This window comes from Acanthopagrus latus, chromosome 10 (genome assembly GCF_904848185.1).
Source record: "Acanthopagrus latus isolate v.2019 chromosome 10, fAcaLat1.1, whole genome shotgun sequence".
NCBI classification, from domain to species: Eukaryota; Metazoa; Chordata; class Actinopteri; order Spariformes; family Sparidae; genus Acanthopagrus; species Acanthopagrus latus.
The window spans coordinates 11,469,917-11,488,531 of record NC_051048.1 but is presented as its reverse complement, the minus strand read 5'-3'; the positions used below and the strand labels follow the sequence as shown (position 1 = coordinate 11,488,531).

At 38.8% G+C, this 18,615-nt stretch overlaps 1 protein-coding gene across 1 annotated transcript; it reads left to right on the top strand.

Moving 5' to 3' along the window:
- Positions 1-8,618: 8,618 nt before the first annotated feature.
- Positions 8,619-13,644, top strand: LOC119027622. The gene is made up of 4 exons (XM_037112999.1): positions 8,619-8,784; positions 9,774-9,826; positions 10,037-10,396; positions 12,825-13,644. Coding segments are annotated over exons 1-4 (681 nt in total). The 5' UTR covers positions 8,619-8,782; the 3' UTR covers positions 13,091-13,644.
- The last annotated feature ends 4,971 nt before the right edge of the window (positions 13,645-18,615 follow it).

The window sequence follows — 18,615 nt, the reverse complement described above, 5'->3', positions numbered from 1 at the left end:
TCTTTACATAAAGCACAATGCATGATGGGAAACACTCGACTTCTCCCCTGAAGGAAAGAAGATGGTTTGAAATTTTCTTTATGTTTAAATGCAAACATAATTTTCATCGACCTATTAAATGATACCATATTCGATAAAAAACAACTTCTGTCATATTAATGGATCTATTAACAGTATGTTCACATTATAAACAGAACACCGGGTAAAGGGAGTGCATTGTAACAATGTTCATCAGAAGGCAAATATTAAAATAAAATGAAGACATCACTTCCTGTGTGTCCGGTAACATCGCATAAGAAATGAGATCAAGCAGATCAGCACAACCTGAAACCTGATTTCTCAAACGGCACTGAAACAAGCTTGCACTCCACCAGCACTTTTATCTGATAACGTTCACTTTATTGCATATTATTCAAAGTACACTGTAGTGGTCAGTGTCTGTATATATTTCATATTTAACTTGGTAATCATACATGTAAATGTGAATGTGTCTGACAGCAGTCAGCCTCTTGAAACTGGAGTCAGTGAACATCAGGTCTCATCATGTTGTACTGCAGCTGTCAGGTCAAAGTGCAGATTGATGTGAAAAGGATCCACTGCATTATGACTCAACATAACTGGAACATTAACAACAGAAGCAGTTCACCAGCAAGAACACATTCAACACTGTTTAAAACTTACGACTAACTTAGTTTTGCAATCATTTGTGAGTTATATTTTGTGGGTATAAAACAACAGAAGTCTGAATTTTCACATTTGAAACGTTTGTAAATGTATTTTTCAACTCATTTTAATGTTTGACATCCAAAAGTTTTACTCATGTGTAATAATGCACAATAATGCACATGTGCATTTCTTATGAAGATCATCATTTCTCAGTATTTGTTGTACTTGATCTCTAATAAAGTCCAGCAGGTCAGCAGGCAGCATCGCCTCTTTGTGTCCTTCAGACCTCAAACACACAGATTCTGTACAGAGATGGTTCATGTGAGGAGTGTCCAGGGTCAAACACACTTCTTTTGACAGCCAACAGGAGTGTTTGATCGTAATAATATCTTAAAATAATGACCTGCCCAAAAAACTGCTGGAAGAGAAGACAAATCATAAAGATGCACCCAGTTCACTTCAAAATAACTTCCAGACAAACTGCCAAATAATGAAATATAATGAACTCTGAAGTCAAGAAAAATGACAACGTATACTTTGAGTTGATTTGATTTAACTTTGTTTATGACTAATTAACACTCTGAACTGAATATTGGATTTCCTCAGCTGTAGGAGTCCGATAAACCAAAAACTAGGCTGAATACAATGTGATTATGTGACGTGAATTAACTTTGTGGATCATATGTAACTAATAAACATCACAGAAGAGGAGAGGAGACCTAATTCACCTGCAGTATCTGATTCTTTTAATTTGTGGGTGACAGTCATGAACATGGACCATGTGATGAAGTCACCAGGAACAACAGTATATCAGACTCCCTTAACATATCACGTGACTTTAAGAGTTGGTGCATGAGGAGAAACTTAAACAGCGACAACAAATTGTATGTCATTGATGCTCTTTCTTTAAATTCAGCATAAAATACAAAACATTAAGATGTTTCTTTCTTTGTAAAAACAGTCAGTTTGTGGCCTCATCGCTGTCGAAGCCTGTGTGAAGCTACAATATTTATTTCCTTTTAGCTATTTTTCACATTCCTACCGTTAACATGCACACTTTTACAAATACAATTAACAGTTTCTAGCATAAGCCGCTTCTCTTTCCATTAGGGGAAAAGTTGAGTGTTTCCCATCATGCACTGTGTTCTGTGTAGAGAAGAGAAAAATGTGCAGCTGTCTGTGTGATACAATTCTGATGCTTCAAACACATCGATATACACGAGAGGAAGGTGGATATTGAACAACTCAAACAACTGTAGGTTCAATTCCAACTAGAAAACCCTGGCCCAGTAAGATGCTCACCCATCTTAAGATGAATTTGTCATAATTTATTTGATAGATATGCACAATATTTGAGTTTTGGCAATTGTAAGGTATGTATACAACACAGCATATGGAATCTCTTCAGATTTTGAAATGCTGTTTTCAAGAATTAATTTTGTTCTTTATCTTTCTTTGTTCTTATGCTGGTACTTCATCTTGTCCCCTGCTTCATAGTTTCACAACAAACAAGGGTAAACTTACAGAACAGTAAACATTAACTTATACAGCTGCTGTATTGTACTTCTGTCACAAGATTGTGCTGGTAGTTGAACTGTCTGCCAGCTGCTAATAGCATCTAGCTGCCACATGGAAACACTGCAGAACTGGTGCTGCTCCTGCAGACAGATGGAAGCTGTGAATCTGGGACATGGTGACATGTTGTCAGTGTTGTAACACTGATACATTAGAAATACATAGAAACATCCATATAAAGTCATGAAAAAACAACTGATAATAAATACAAACAAGCTTGAATACATAATTATCAATACAGACTATAAAGACTTTATTATTAACATTTTCTCACATGCAGGACTTCCACAAAGGGAATGACATTTTTTGAAGGATGACCCTCACAGAGTTGACTCACTCACATGGCTTCTACTAACCTCTACTGTGAGCACATCCTTTAAGTGTCTGATGTTAGGACTATACAACACTTCTCTTCTTTTTGAACAAGGTTTACCACTTAAACATTACAAAACAATTACCACTTCTTCATCTTCTTCTTCTACTTTCTATTCATTACTTTCAGCAACAGAAGCAATACATGTGCAAACAAAGGACTTCCGCATTAATCCTGAGCAGACACCTCTCATTGATATTGACATGTGATTGAAGCATCAGAGTTAAATCATACAGACAGCTGCAGACTTTTCTCTTCTCTCCACAGAGCACAGTGCATGATGGGAAACACTTGGCTTTTCCCCTGACAGTAAGAAGATGGTTTGAAGTTTTCTTTATGTTTCAGTGTAACTACATGATTTTAATTGACCTATTAAATGATACCATATTGATAAAACCGCTTCTTACTGCAAACAAAAAGCCTCTAGGACATCGTAATCGACACATTAAACCACCTCAGCTGGAATAAAAGACATTTCAGATGATTTTCCCTCCTAAACTTCCAGACCAGACAAATGAGTGTATTTGAGAATGTTTTTCTAATGAATTTCTTTGATATAAATATCATTTCCTATTAAAATGTATTTATATTATATTATATTTATACAATCTCATATAGGTAATACAAGATGTTTCTTTATTGATCCGCCTTGGGAGAAATTCACAGGTAACACAGCAGTACAGAGGGAAATAAGTAACGCAAAATCTCAGTCCTGTTATGTCCACATGAAGGTGTTGAGGTCCCGGTGTCTTGGGATCAACAGTTTGTAGGACGAGTCCAGTGGGACAAAGACGTCTACAGAGACGGACAACTCAGACTTCATGTGTCCAGACTCAAGACTGAGGACTCAGACCAGTACCTGTGTGATGTGAGAACAAACTTTGGCGTGGACTTCTGGTAAGTTGAAAAGAGTAAGAATAAAAAGAGTCAGTTTGTGGCCTCATTGCTGTCGAAGCGTGTGTGAAGTTTTTTGTGTTGTCAGTCTTTTACCGATATATCCCATTTTTACCATAAACATGTGCAATTTTACAAATACATTTAGCAGTATTTAATATAAGCAGCTTCTCGTTCCATCAGGGGAAAAGTTGAGTGTTTCCCATCATGCACTGTGTTCTGCGGAGAGCAGAGAATAATTTGCAGCTGACTTTATGGTTTCATTGTGATGTTTCAAACACAAATCTGGATATAGAAGACAATAAATGTTAAATATTTGTTCAACAATTTAAATGCCTGTGGTTTGACTAGCTAGTGGAAAACCATGACACAGTCAGATGGTGACCAACTGAAAGAAGAAGTTGGCACGTGACAATTGTGGAAGATTGTTTATGTGTGCATGCAAACTTTTATGTGTTATGCGGTTGATCTGCCGCCTTATAAGAGCTTACTAACGTGACAGTTGGTTGAAGACAGTTATGGGATTTATGGCTCTTTGAGGGGATCCGGATCTTGGTGATCTGTTCCCTTTAAAGAGCCGTTCAAAAGAATGGCTCTTTTGGCTTTTTAAATATTTAGTCAGTTTTAAGAATCCCGCTTGGGGGCATCTCAGTTTACCCTGGAAATAATCACTGGGAGGAATGATGATTTGAGATTTGTAGTCAAATAATTAAAACTCAGAAATTACACACCAATATCTGAGTTTGAGTTATTCTGAAATATTGATTATTACCTCATTTGTCATGTGTGGACTATATTCCATAGGGTGGCACAACATCCCTCTGCTTAGACAGTGACATCACTATTTTGGATTTAGGCTACCTTTAGTATAATGTGAGTGTGTGTATGTGTAAAGCTATGCTGACTTAAAAACAAAGCCGGCAGCAATGAATTTCTGTGCAAAACAGCTTTTACTATGAACACTTCCACACAAGAACATTGTTATCACACAAGAACATTTTGATAGAAAACAAAAGATATTTTAAATATTAGACAAATAGATAAAATTGGAGAAAATGAAAGGTAAATGTCTGCATACAGTCCACTATTACTACTACTTGGAAACAGAAGATAAGCCCTTTCAAGTCTTAAATGAACAATAACAATAATGGCTGGAAGTCAGTGGCTATCATCTTTGCCAGCTCTTCGTCTATCTTCTCCTGTCTTAATGGGGTCAAGACAGGAGGTAAATACTGACTGATGGATGTCTGCCTTTTCGGTCGTGCCTGGCTAGGCAATGTGGTGGGCCCAGTGGGGTCAGAGGCTGCTGTAGATTCAGATGTGGAGGCAGAGGAGGCAATGGACACATCAGTGTCACTGTTGTTGTCTGAGTCTGGCTCTGCTCTCAAACCTGTGACCTGCATTGTTGGGTGTTGAGTCTTCAAATGCCTGTGTAAATTATTTGTTGACCCAGTGTTACACCCGCAAACGTAATAACTGCCCACAAACGTAATAAACCACAAACGTAATACAAATCTGCAGCTTTGAATGTAATAATCCCGCAAATGTAATAAATTTCCCACAAACGTAATAAAATTTGCCTACTGCAAACGTAATACTGAATTTCCTGCAAATGTAATAACTATTACATTTGCAGGAAATTATTACATATGTGGGAAAGTGAAAATCTGTAAATGTAATAACTTCCCACAAATGTAATATGAGACAAAATAATGATCTTTGTGGTTGTTGTTGTTTATTTGTTTACTTATAAACCTGCCAATAGTGACTGAATGTTGACAAGCAACCCGCAGGTCAGGTGGGGCAGGTCAGAAAGTGACAGAGCAGTGTTCTAAGTTATTAATAACACACACACACACACACACACACACACACACACAGGTCATGCTCATAATTTTAAGGGCTATGGCTACAAGCCTATGCTGGTGGCTTATGAGAGCCAATGTTTGAACCATTTAAGCTAGAAGATCCGCGGTTTGCGTCCCGGTTAGGACGCCTGGGATCTTTCTGTGTGGAGTTTGTATGTTCTCCCTGTGCAGCGTAGGTTTTCACCGGGTACTCCGGCTTCCTCCCACAGTCCAAAAACATACTGAGGTTAATTGATTATTCTAAATTGTCCGTAGGTGTGAATGAGAGTGTGCCTGGTTGTTTGTCTCTATGTGTAGCCCTGTGATAGACTGGCGACCTGTCCAGGGTGTCCCCTGCCTTCGCCCTAAGTCAGCTGGGATAGGCTCCAGCCCCCCCGCGACCCTGCAGAGGATTAAGCGGCGTACATATAATGTACAGATAATGGATGGATGGATGGATATCAAAAGCCAAAAACTTGAATAGATAGTCCATTCTTTGAAGTACGCCTAATGAAAACATTTGTCAAGATTTAAGACTGGTCCATGTTCTTTTTGATAGTAACATGGACCAAGACTGTCTGAACACTGACAATTAAAGTCTTACAAATAAATAATGACTGTAACTTAAATTAATCTACCATTGTGAATGCAGGAAAGTGAGAACTGCCATGTAGGCTACCGTAAGTAACAGAAAAATTCCCAATGTTACATTATGTTACATTATTTTAAATAAACGGCCTTTCAATTAAGTGTGATGTAATTGTTGATGATTTGTTGCTGCAAATAAATGAATGAATGGGTATGCACCACCACTCTGCCAATCAGAACAAAGAAGACGCACTGACAGGCTACAACTTTGGCAGAACTTTTCACCCCTTTCCCGGTAAGTCAGCATGATGTATTTTGTATCAATGAATTCATTGAAATCTCAAGATATATGATGGTTTCGCAGTAGTTTTAAAGCTCAGTCCGCTATATTGTCAAAAGTGTCCCTCTTGTATTTTTTTCCTCTTATGTAGCATGATACTCCAACATAATTAGCTGCACCACATGCCAGCTTAAATAAAGGTCTATAGTCACTTCGCGGTAAAACAGCAACAACTTTTCACTCCTTACCCGGTCAGCAAGCATGATGTATTTGGTGTCAATGGATTCGTTGAAATCTCAAGATTCATATAATACCGCTGGTTTTGCGCTACCTTAAAAATTGAGTCCGCTAGATTGTCAAACGTGTCGATGTAGCATTTTTTTCATGCAAAGTTACGTGTTTAATGCGTATTATATTGCAACTTGCCCAATTGCACACTAGATATAAAGTGCTATTTTAATTGCACAATTCTCAATACATTTTACAATAATTAAATACCAACAATGGTAATTTTATAATACAGAGAGAACTAGAACAGAAATATAAAGTGCTTGTTGAATTGCACATTGCTCTACTGCCTAAGAATAAAAGATGATAGAATTGCAGACTTATTACATACTACAATAATTCATTAACAGTTATAATTTGTGAGTACCCAACTATGTGGACATGTAAAACTTAAACATTATAATATACAATAGATAATAACACACAACAAATCAGCAGCAGTGGACAAGTTAAAAATGATCACAATTAGTGGCAACAGGTTTGATTTTCCAAAGTTTAAGATGCTTGGAAAATGAAGCAATAGTGGGTAGATCAGGCACTTGGTGTGGAGTTCCAAGAATTTGCCGCTCGATAGGAAAAAGTTGCTTGACCAAAAGTACTTCTCCTTAAAAGAACAGTGCAATCACCCCTAGAGCCTGCTCACTTTCCTGCATTCACAATGGTAGATTAATTTAAGTTACAGTCATTATTTATTTGCAAGTCTTTAATTGTCAGTGTTCAGACAGTCTTGGTCCATGTTACTATCAAAAAGAACATGGACCAGTCTTAAATCTTGACAAATGTTTTCATTAGGCGTACTTCAAAGAATGGACTATCTATTCAAGTTTTTGGCTTTTGATATCCATCCATCCATCCATTATCTGTACATTATATGTACGCCGCTTAATCCTCTGCAGGGTCGCGGGGGGGCTGGAGCCTATCCCAGCTGACTTAGGGCGAAGGCAGGGGACACCCTGGACAGGTCGCCAGTCTATCACAGGGCTACACATAGAGACAAACAACCAGGCACACTCTCATTCACACCTACGGACAATTTAGAATAATCAATTAACCTCAGTATGTTTTTGGACTGTGGGAGGAAGCCGGAGTACCCGGTGAAAACCTACGCTGCACAGGGAGAACATGCAAACTCCACACAGAAAGATCCCAGGCGTCCTAACCGGGACGCAAACCGCGGATCTTCTAGCTGTGAGGCAGCAGTGCTAGCCACTGGGCCACTGTGCAGCCCCGGCCTTTGATATGCAGACATTAAGTGGTTCAAACATTGGCTCTCATAAGCCACCAGCATAGGCTTGTAGCCATAGCCCTTAAAATTATGAGCATGACCTGTGTGTGTGTGTGTGTGTGTGTGTGTGTGTGTGTGTGTGTGTGTGTGTGTTATTAATAACTTAGAACACTGCTCTGTCAATTTCTGACCTGCCCCACCTGACCTGCGGGTTGCTTGTCAACATTCAGTCACTATTGGCAGGTTTATAAGTAAACAAATAAACAACAACAACCACAAAGATCATTATTTTGTCTCATATTACATTTGTGGGAAGTTATTACATTTACAGATTTTCACTTTCCCACATATGTAATAATTTCCTGCAAATGTAATAGTTATTACATTTGCAGGAAATTCAGTATTACGTTTGCAGTAGGCAAATTTTATTACGTTTGTGGGAAATTTATTACATTTGCGGGATTATTACATTCAAAGCTGCAGATTTGTATTACGTTTGTGGTTTATTACGTTTGTGGGCAGTTATTACGTTTGCGGGTGTAACACCCAGACTTAAATGAAATGACTTTCTGACAAATGCTGCAATTAGCCTTACTGTTTTCTTCGCGAGAAAAGTGCACCCAAATGCTGCTCCTTCTCCTCTGGCTCATTTTCAGACGTGTGTGTCTTCTTCCTTCGAACAACCCGCTACTACTCACGTTGGCACTGAGACAGAGAGGCACTCGCATGTGTGTTTGTTTTTTTTCCCCACTGGAGAACTCACGGGAAGAATGCGTGCACAACAGTAGCACTCCTGCGTGTGCGCCCCTCCCCCTAACTGTTCTGCCTCTAGCGGAGGAGCAAGGAGCATAGACCCTATGCATAGACCGAAGGAGGAGTTCATCTGTGTGCGTCTGCTTAAAAACACGTATAAGGAAAAAAAGAACGATGGAAAGAACGGCTCTCCCCCAGCCGCGACTCGGCTCCTATCGTTCATGTTTATGAGCCGTTCAAAAGAATCGGTTCGTTCGCGAACGTCACAACTCTAGTTGAAGAAGAATCTCTAAATGTAAGTACCTTTCCATATCTAAACCAGCTAGTACAGTAAATTGTATGTGACTATGTTAAGCTACACTTCCAATTGCGTCGGTACAGTAACTGTCTGGATTAAACTGGTGAAACTAGCAAAAGATGATTGTTGACTTTTACCTCGATTTTATTATATCTACCTCGATTAATTCCTATAACGTTATCATAGCAGCAGATACATTCAAATACAAGTACAATCAAAATACCAGGGTCAACATAGAAAAAAAAACGTATTATATACCATATGCAAAAAGCAATAAAGTACTGTATACCATAAAATGCTTAAGCAGTTATAAAGTAAGTTAAAATACTGAGGTAAATCAAATAAAATACTGAGGTAAGTGGAACATAATGTGTGAGATCTACTCAGTTAAACACATTCATTCATCAGTATCCAGTCAAACAGTCAGTTGTGAGCTCCTGATGTCCTGTGTGACAGTGATGTGAATGATGTATCAGTGTCACATGTTTACAACATAGTATAAGTTTTATACATCAGTCTGAATCACTGAAGAAGTGAAATATAAATGGGAAACTTATGTGGTCACCATCGCACACATATGCAGCACACTGTGTTGTATTTTCAGGGGCATTTCAAGTGTTTTCATTGTGAAAAACTGAAGAAGCAAAAAAAGTGTTTTTATGGTGAAGTTAAATGATTTTCTGTTTTCTTTATTTACTTTGTTGAGCCACAGAGCTGCTGATGTTTTACACCGTCAAAGCTCTTGGACTGAACTCTTCATCCTCACAGTTTGATCACGTGCGCCATCTTGTGTCAGAAGTGCAATACAGCAGCTTAGCTTTAGTACCAAGACTGCGTCCAGTAAAGAAGTCCTTGTGTGTAATGAGCAGGATAATAAAGACAAAGGAGTATTGTAAAGACTAAAGACAGACTGTAGATGTTGGTTGTGGTACATGTGAGGACTGAACTGTGATCACATGACTCTTCACCTCTGTCTCCTCTCACAGGGAGAAGATGATCTGCAGGATCCTGCTGCTCATCAGCCTCAACTGTGTCTGTGGTTAGTTTACAGCTTCACTTTATTACACAGTGATTCAATCAGTCAGTTAAAGTCGCCCACATGTGAGCAAACAGTTGATGTTGATGAGCCTCTGCAGCTCTGAGACGTCACTAAACTGTCCACAGAAACATGTAGATGGAGTTTAAAGGCTGCCATGTTAAAGCTGTCAGTGTGTCTGCTCCTCACTTTCCCTCTCTGTCTCCTCAACAGGAACATTTGTAGTGAATGTGACACAGACCTCCTATCAGGCAGAGGAGAACCACAACATCACACTGGAATGGACGTTCACAACCACAGCTGACACTTCAACAGACTCCCTTTTAATATTCTGTGAGATGAGAACTGATCACAAAGTCTCAGTCCTGTTTTTACTACAAGGAGGTGTTGTGGTCCCAGAGTCTCAGGATCAGCAGTTTGTAGGACGAGTCCATTTGGACAAAGATGCCCTCAGTGACGGACGACTCAGACTTCATGTGTCCAGACTCAGCACTGAGGACTCAGGCTGGTACCTGTGTGATGTGAGGACAAACTATGGTGTGGACTCAGGTGAATGTCGGCTCAACGTCTCTGGTAAGTTGGTTGAGAACTTTATTAACAGGTTCAATTCAGCAGCTTTTTTGGATCAACAAGAACCCAAAGAAATGGATGTGGATTACCCTCTACTGTGAACTGGGACTGACAGCAGCAGTGGTCGTTGTGTGGTTTCTTTGTCGCCTTTTATTAATTCCCTGTCTAAGAAACAAAGTCCAGTGGAGGATTATAGAAAGGTTACAGCTCAGCAGGATCAGTGGAAACGGTTGAAACACATCCTGCCTGTTGTTCAGTAAGTGTCTGTAATAAAAGAGTCAGAGGAGATAAACAGTAATGGAGTTGACCAAGGAAACCTTGTTCTTCACCTTTGTTGTCCATTATTTTGACAAGACATCTCATCAAACTCTGTCACTCATTAGACAGATCTGAAATCTGCTCTGTGTTCACTTTACTGAAATAATGCTGAGAAACATGTGTAACTCTGCACATTTTATGTTGTTGCCTATATGATTAATAAGATATGACATTAACATTGACAGTATATCCTGTATATGTATTGCTCGCCTCTTAACTGGAGCACATAAGACGGAGCACATTACTCCCATTCTGGCCTCCCTCCACTGGCTGCCTGTGCACTTTAGAGTTCATTTTCAAGATTCTTTTATTTGTTTTTTACAGACGAGCTCCCTCACTGTCCATTTTTAAAACTAATCTTAAAACCCATCTTTATTCTTCACCTTTCAACCCAGCATGAGACCCTGCTCTTGTTTTAGTGTCTTAATGTTTTTATTGTTATTGTTTTTTATATTGTCTTTTATGTTTTTATGTTTTATGTTGTATTTCCTATTTATGTACTGCACTTTGCCCCAGTTATGGCTGCTTTAAAGTGCGTTATAAATCAAGTTGAGTTGAGTTGAGTTGAGTTGAGTTGAGTTGAGTTGAGTTGAGTATATCCTGTACTGGCCTCCTGTAGGATGTAAAGAAGAATCAGGTGAACTATAGAACAGAGAACATTCAGTTAAAGTTAAAACATGAAATTAACTGAAGAACAGTGAACCACTGAAAACATTAGAAACATTTGTAAAGACATTTGTCATATTTTCAGCTGCAGTCATGTCTTAATGTCACAGCAGCAACTGTAACAACATGTGGATCAGCTGCTGCTGCAGAGAAGATCAGATACATCATCAGCTGTGAGCTCCAGTTTGATTTACTCACAGTCTGTGCAGTTTGACACAAAGTCTCTCTGAGTCTTCTTGAGAAAACATAAACTGAAGGCAGTTACAAACTGCTTTACAGGACACATTAATAACTGGTAACATCACAGTGGTGATTCTGAACGTAACTGAGTCCGATGACCTGTCTCCATTTTCAGTCCTGTCATTCAAATTGAAAGCACGTCATGCATGAGAAACAGTTCATACAAGAAGTTAAACTGAAGAGTTATTTACACAAAGACCCTCTACTTTTACTAGAAAAAACCTAAATGAGGAGCCAGCTGGCTGAACGGAAATCACCAGGCAGCAAGTATTTATAATGAATAAAATGTCTGAAATGTATTTAAAGGTGCAATATGGCTGAATTTGACCACCTGTCAGATTCATACCCCAACTGCTAACTGCTGCAAACTGTAGCTGTTGTTGGCTCATCCACTCAGGTAGCTGTGCAGTGTCTGAAGCACCGGGGGAGTGTTGGTGTTAACAACGCCAGAACAGGAGCTATAGACCGGGATGGGCCGATGGATTTTGAAATCGATGTGACAAAATGTAACTTCCTGGAGAAAGATTGGTTGATGTTGAGTTTCATCTCATCTAATAATGACACCTTTGACTGGCAGCTCGGATCAGACATTAAAACAAAATGTCAGAATGTGATGACTTGTAGATGAGACGTCACAATCAACTATCTTTCTCCAGGAAGTTACAGTTTGTTTCTTCAGCGTCACCATTTGGAATTTTAAATATATCACATAATCCACTGTACAGTTTGGTTACTATGAACTTAATATTTTAATCTATTTTCAGATCTCTGTACACTAGGAATGTTTGATGAATGAGTTTGACATTTTGGAGATACAAAGTGAAAACCTGACGAAGCAGCAACATTACATGAAGCACACAATGTTGGATAATTCACTATGAACACACGGAAATAATTCTAAACTAAATCTAAACTCAACTAAAATTCTGAAGAACAAAGTTTGTTTCTGTTCAGCAGGTTTTGGTAAATACGTCAGTACATTTGCTACAGTGCCACTGCATGGCCATATGGTGTAACTTCTGTTAGGTGACTAGCAGCTGGTTGTGAGAAGAATATTTACTAGTTGTTGTCTGTTAAGTCACTTATTCTCTCCTTTCTTCGTTTTCTGAATTGCTGAGGTATAAATGTTTATGATGTGGTGGTTTGACTCTAACAAGTTGACGCTGCTGATATCAGATACTAACACTGGGTTTCTGTCTTCATGCAGATGCAGAACACACAGCAGGAGGGCAGAAGAGGGAAGTGACATCACACGATTGGAGCAAAGTTGAAATGGTTCTCAGAGCCGTTCCCTTTGGAGCATTATTATTCGCTAATCTAATAGTTCTCTTCATTGCAGCTGAAAGATTTTTGGCAGCTGTCATTCATCAAGGTAATAATAGTAAAAAAGATGAAAATCACAACAAATCTGCTCATACTGACAACTGCAATCATGTTAAAAGAGATTTGTTTCTGAGTTCTGTGAGCTGCTGATGTACAGGAACAGATCTATGGTCTGATATTTCATTGGTTTGATGACGAACTGACAAACATATGTGTGATTCATGACACAATTCAGACAGGATCAATGTGAATGTGTCTGACAGCAGGCAGCCTCTTGAAACTGGAGTCAGTGAACATCAGGTCTCATCATGTTGTACTGCAGCTGTCAGGTCAAAGTGCAGATTGATGTGAAAAGGATCCACTGCATTATGACTCAACATAACTGGAACATTAACAACAGAAGCAGTTCACCAGCATGAACACATTCAACACTGTTTAAAACTCATGATTCATTTAGTTTGGCAACATTTGTGTAAAATCACAGATATATTGTGTGGGTATAAAACCACAGAACTCTGAAATTTCACATTTGAACCTTTTGTCGAGGTATTTTAAGATTTGACATCTGCATGTTTTACTCATGTGTAATAATGCACTTGGTGAACGTGTGTAATCCAGGAGTTGACAGCATTTCTTATGAAGATAATCATTTCTCAGTATTTGTTGTACATGATCTCTAATAAAGTCCAGCAGGTCAGCAGGCAGCATCGCCTCTTTGTGTCCTTCAGACCTCAAACACACACATTCTGTACAGAGATGGTTCATGTGAGGAGTGTCCAGGGTCAAACACACTTTTGACAGCAAACAGGAGTATTTGATTGTAATAATATCTTAAAATAATGACCTGCCCAAAAACTGCTGGAAGAGAAGACAAAATCATAAAGATGCACCCAGTTCACTTCAAAATAGCTTCCAGACAAACCACCAAATAATGAAATATAATGAACTCTGAAGTCAAGAAAAATGACAACGTAAACTTTGACTTGATCTGATTTAACTTTGTTTATGACTAATTAACACTCTGAACTGAATATTGGATTTCCTCAGCTGTAGGAGTCCGATAAACCAAAAACTAGGCTGAATACAATGTGATTGTCTGAAGTGAATTAACTTTGTGGATCATATGTAACTAATAAACATCACAGCAGAGGAGAGGAGACCTAATTCACCTGCAGTATCTGATTCTTTTAATTTGTGGGTGACAGTCATGAACATGGACCATGTGATGAAGTCACCAGGAACAACAGTATATCAGACTCCCTTAACATATCATGTGGTTTTAAGAGTTGGTGCATGAGGAGAAACTTAGACAGCGACAATTGTATATCATTGATGCTTTTTCATTAAGATGTTTCTTTCCTCATAAAAACAGTCAGTTTGTGGCCTCATCGCTGTCGAAGCCTGTGTGAAGTTACAATATTTATTTCCTTTTAGCTATTTTTCACATTCCTACCATTAACATGCACAATTTTACAAATACAATTAACAGTTTCTAGCATAAGCAGCTTCTCTTTCCATCAGGGGAAAAGTCGAGTGTTTCCCATCATGCACTGTGTTCTGTGGAGAGAAGAGAAAAATGTGCAGCTATGATACAGTTCTGATGCTTCAAACACATTGATATACACGAGAGGAAGGTGGATATTAAATAACTCAAACAACTGTAGGTTCAATTCCAACTAGAAAACCATGGCCCAGTTAGATGCTCACCAATCTTAAGAAGAAGTTGACAATACACTTTTCTTGTTACACATAACATTCACAATTATAAAATAGACATTGTATTTACAAATCAAGAGATGCCATGTCTTTCAGTAATTAAATGCTAGTTTTCAGAATGTATAGTACTCTTGTTTTCATATGTATTTCACACTTTCCTGTGCTTAATAATAAACAATAAACAGGGGCAAAGTCATTAAACAGTCAACAGCAGCTAATACAGCTGCTGTGTTGTATTTCTGTCACAAGATTATGCTGGTAGTTGAACTGTCCAACCAGCTGCTAATAGCATCTAGCTGCCACATGGAAACACTGCAGAACTGGTGCTGCTCCTGCAGACAGATGGAAGCTGTGAATCTGGGACATGGTGACATGTTGTCAGTGTTGTAATACTGATACATTAGGAATACATAGAAACATCCATATAAAGTCATGAGAAAACAACTGATGATAAATACAAACAAGCTTGAATACCTGATTATCAATACAGACTTTGAAGAGTTTATTATTGAAGTTTTCTCACATGCAGGACTTCCACAAAGGGAATGACATTTTTTGCAGGATGACCCTCACAGAGTTGACTTAACCTCATGACTTCTATTAACTTCAACTGTGAGCTTTTAAGTGTCTGGTGTTAAGGGTGGCCAACTTCTCTCTTCCTCTTTTAGTAAAAGTATCTGTTGACAAATACCAGGATATAAACTTACAATTGACACTTCTTTCAGTTTTCTTAGTTTGCGCAACTAACAAATGCATTTTTCAAAGAAGTAACTTCCTTATTTATCCTAAGCAGACACCTCAGTGTGTCGTGGTCTAAGTTTCTGACGCACATTTAGTATTAGTGTGCATTTGTCAAATAACATCTTAAGTTGTCCCCTTCCCAGCGTCCTCTCGTTAATACTGAAATGTGATTGAAGCATCAGAATTAAATCATACAGACAGCTGCAGACCTTTCCCTTCTATCCACAAAACACAGTGCATGATGGGAAACACTCGGCTTTTCCTCTGACGGTAAGAGGATGGTTTGAAGTTTTCTTTATGTTTCAGTGTAACTACATAAACATAAAACCGCTTCTTACTGCAAACAAAAAGCCTCTAGGACAACGTAATCGACACATTAAACCACCTCAGCTGGAATAAAAGACAATTTAGATGGTTTTCCCTCCTAAACTTCCAGACCAGACAAATTAGTGTATTTGAAAAGGTTTTTCTGATGAATTTCTTTGATATAAATATCATTTCCTATTAAAATGTATTTAACATTTACATTATATTATATTTATACAATCTCACATAGGTAATACAAGATGTTTCTTTACTGATCCACCTTGGGGGAAATTCACAGGTAACACAGCAGTACAGAGGGAAATAAGTAACAAAGAATAAAATCACAATTTCAACAAAAATATAAGAAAAACATACTGTAATGGACGTTCACAACCACAGCTGACACTTCACCCGACTCCCTTTTTATCTTCTGTGAGATGAAGACTGATCACAAAATCTCAGTCCTGTTATGTCCACTTGAAGGTGTTGAGGTCCCGGTGTCTTAGGATCAACAGTTTGTAGGACGAGTCCAGTGGGACAAAGACGTCTACAGAGACGGACGACTCAGACTTCATGTGTCCAGACTCAGGACTGAGGACTCAGACCAGTACCTGTGTGATGTGAGGACAAACTTTGGCGTGGACTTCTGGTAAGTTGAAAAGAGTAAGAATAAAAAGAGTCAGTTTGTGGCCTCATGGCTGTCGAAGCCTGTGTGAAGTTTCTTCTGTTGTCAAATCTTTTACCGATATATCACATTCTTACCAAAAACATGTGCAATTTTACAAATACATTTAGCAGTATCTAATATAAGCAGCTTCTCTTTCCATCAGGGGAAAAGTTGAGTGTTTCCCATCATGCACTGTGTTCTGTGGAGGGCAGAGAATAATTTGCAGCTGACTTCAGGGTTTCATTGTGATGTTTCAAACACACTGGGATATAGAAGAAATAAATGTTAAATATTTGTTCAACAACTTAACTGCCTGTGGTTTGACTGGCTAGTGGAAAACCATGACACAGTCAGATGGTGACCAATTAAATGAGGAAGCTGGCACAATTGTTCCCAGCGCAACACAAATCTGCCTTTCGGATACAACTCTTGTATGTGCCACGCACCAGATTTCTCCTTGAACTGGTGCGCGTCGCCGTTAGCTGTTACATATATATCGAACAACCCCCGCCTGGTACTTGTCTAGTCACATGAAGGAGTTACTTAAAGAAAACTTTTTGAATGTAAGTACCCTTTCATGTTTAAACCAGCTAGTACTGTTAATTGTATTTGACTAAGTTTAGCTACACTTTTAATTGCGTCGGTACTGTGACTGTCTGGATTAAACTGGTGAAACTAGCAGAGCTGATTGTTGAGTTTTAATTCGATTTTATTATATCTACCTCGATTAATTCCTGTGACGTTATGATAGCAGAAGATACATTCAAATACAAGTACAAAAATACCAGGGTCAATATAGAAAAAAATAAAATAAAATACGTATTAGATACCATATGCAAAAAGCAATAAAGTACTGTATACCATAAAATGCTTAAGCAGTTATGAATTAAGTTAAAATACTGAGGTAAATCAAATAAAATGCTGAGGTAGTTGCAACATAATGTGTAAGATCTACTCAGTTAAACACATTCATTCATCAGTATTCAGTCAAACAGTCAGTTGTGAGCTCCTGATGTCCTGTGTGACAGTGATGTGAATGATGTATCAGTGTCACATGTTTACAACATAGTATAGGTTTTATACATCAGTTTGAATCACTGAAGAAGTGAAATATAAATGGGAAATGTATGTGGTCACCAACACACACATGCAGCACACTATGCTGTATTTTCTGTTCTTCACCAGTAGATGGCGACATTGTTGCTTCCGGTGTGGTCCACATATTTTCGGGGCATTTCAAGTGTTTTCATTGTGAACAACTGAAGAAGCAAAAAAAGTGTTTTTATGGTGAAGTTAAATGATTTTCTGTTTTATTTATTTCCTTTGTTGAGCCACAGAGCTGCTGATGTTTTTTGTTTTTTTTACACCGTCAAAGCTCTTGGACTGAACTCTTCATCTTCACAGTTTGATCACGTGCGCCATCTTGTGTCAGAAGTGCAATACAGCAGCTTAGCGTTGGTATCAAGACGTCCACTAAAGAAGTCCTTGTGTGTAATAAGCAGGATAATAAAGACAAAGGAGTATTGTAAAGACTGAAGACAGACTGTAGATGTTGGTTGTGGTACATGTGAGGACTGAACTGTGATCACATGACTCTTCACCTCTGTCTCCTCTCACAGGGAGAAGATGATCTGCAGGATCCTGCTGCTCATCAGCCTCAACTGTGTCTGTGGTTAGTTTACAGCTTCACTTTATTACACTGTGATTCAATCAGTCAGTTAAAGTCGCCCACATGTGAGCAAAAAGTTGATGTTGATGAGCCTCTGCAGCTCTGAGACGTCACTAAACTGTCCACAGAAACATGTAGATGGAGTTTAAAGGCTGCCATGTTAAAGCTGTCAGTGTGTCTGCTCCTCACTTTCCCTCTCTGTCTCCTCAACAGGAACATTTGTAGTGAATGTGACACAGACCTCCTATCAGGCAGAGGAGAACCACAACATCACACTGGAATGGACGTTCACAACCACAGCTGACACTTCCCCAGACTCCCTTTTTATCATCTGTGAGATGGTAGCTGATGACAAAGTCTCAGTCCTGTTTGAACTACGTGGAGGTGTTGTGGTCCCAGAGTCTCAGGATCAACAGTTTGTAGGACGAGTCCAGTTGGACAAATACGTCCTCAGAGATGGACGACTCAGACTTCATGTGTCCAGACTCAGGACTGAGGACTCAGGCTGGTACCTGTGTCATGTGAGGACAAACTATGGTGTGGACTCAGGTGAATGTCGGCTCAACGTCTCTGGTA

What these genes read in the sequence shown, in the direction of transcription:
- LOC119027622 (XM_037112999.1), top strand. An exon ending in CAGCCTCAACTGTGTCTGTG is followed by an intron (nt 9,827 to 10,036) that starts GTTAGTTTACAG and finishes TCTCCTCAACAG; the next exon opens with GAACATTTGTAGTGAATGTG. An exon ending in ATGTCGGCTCAACGTCTCTG is followed by an intron (nt 10,397 to 12,824) that starts GTAAGTTGGTTG and finishes GTCTTCATGCAG; the next exon opens with ATGCAGAACACACAGCAGGA.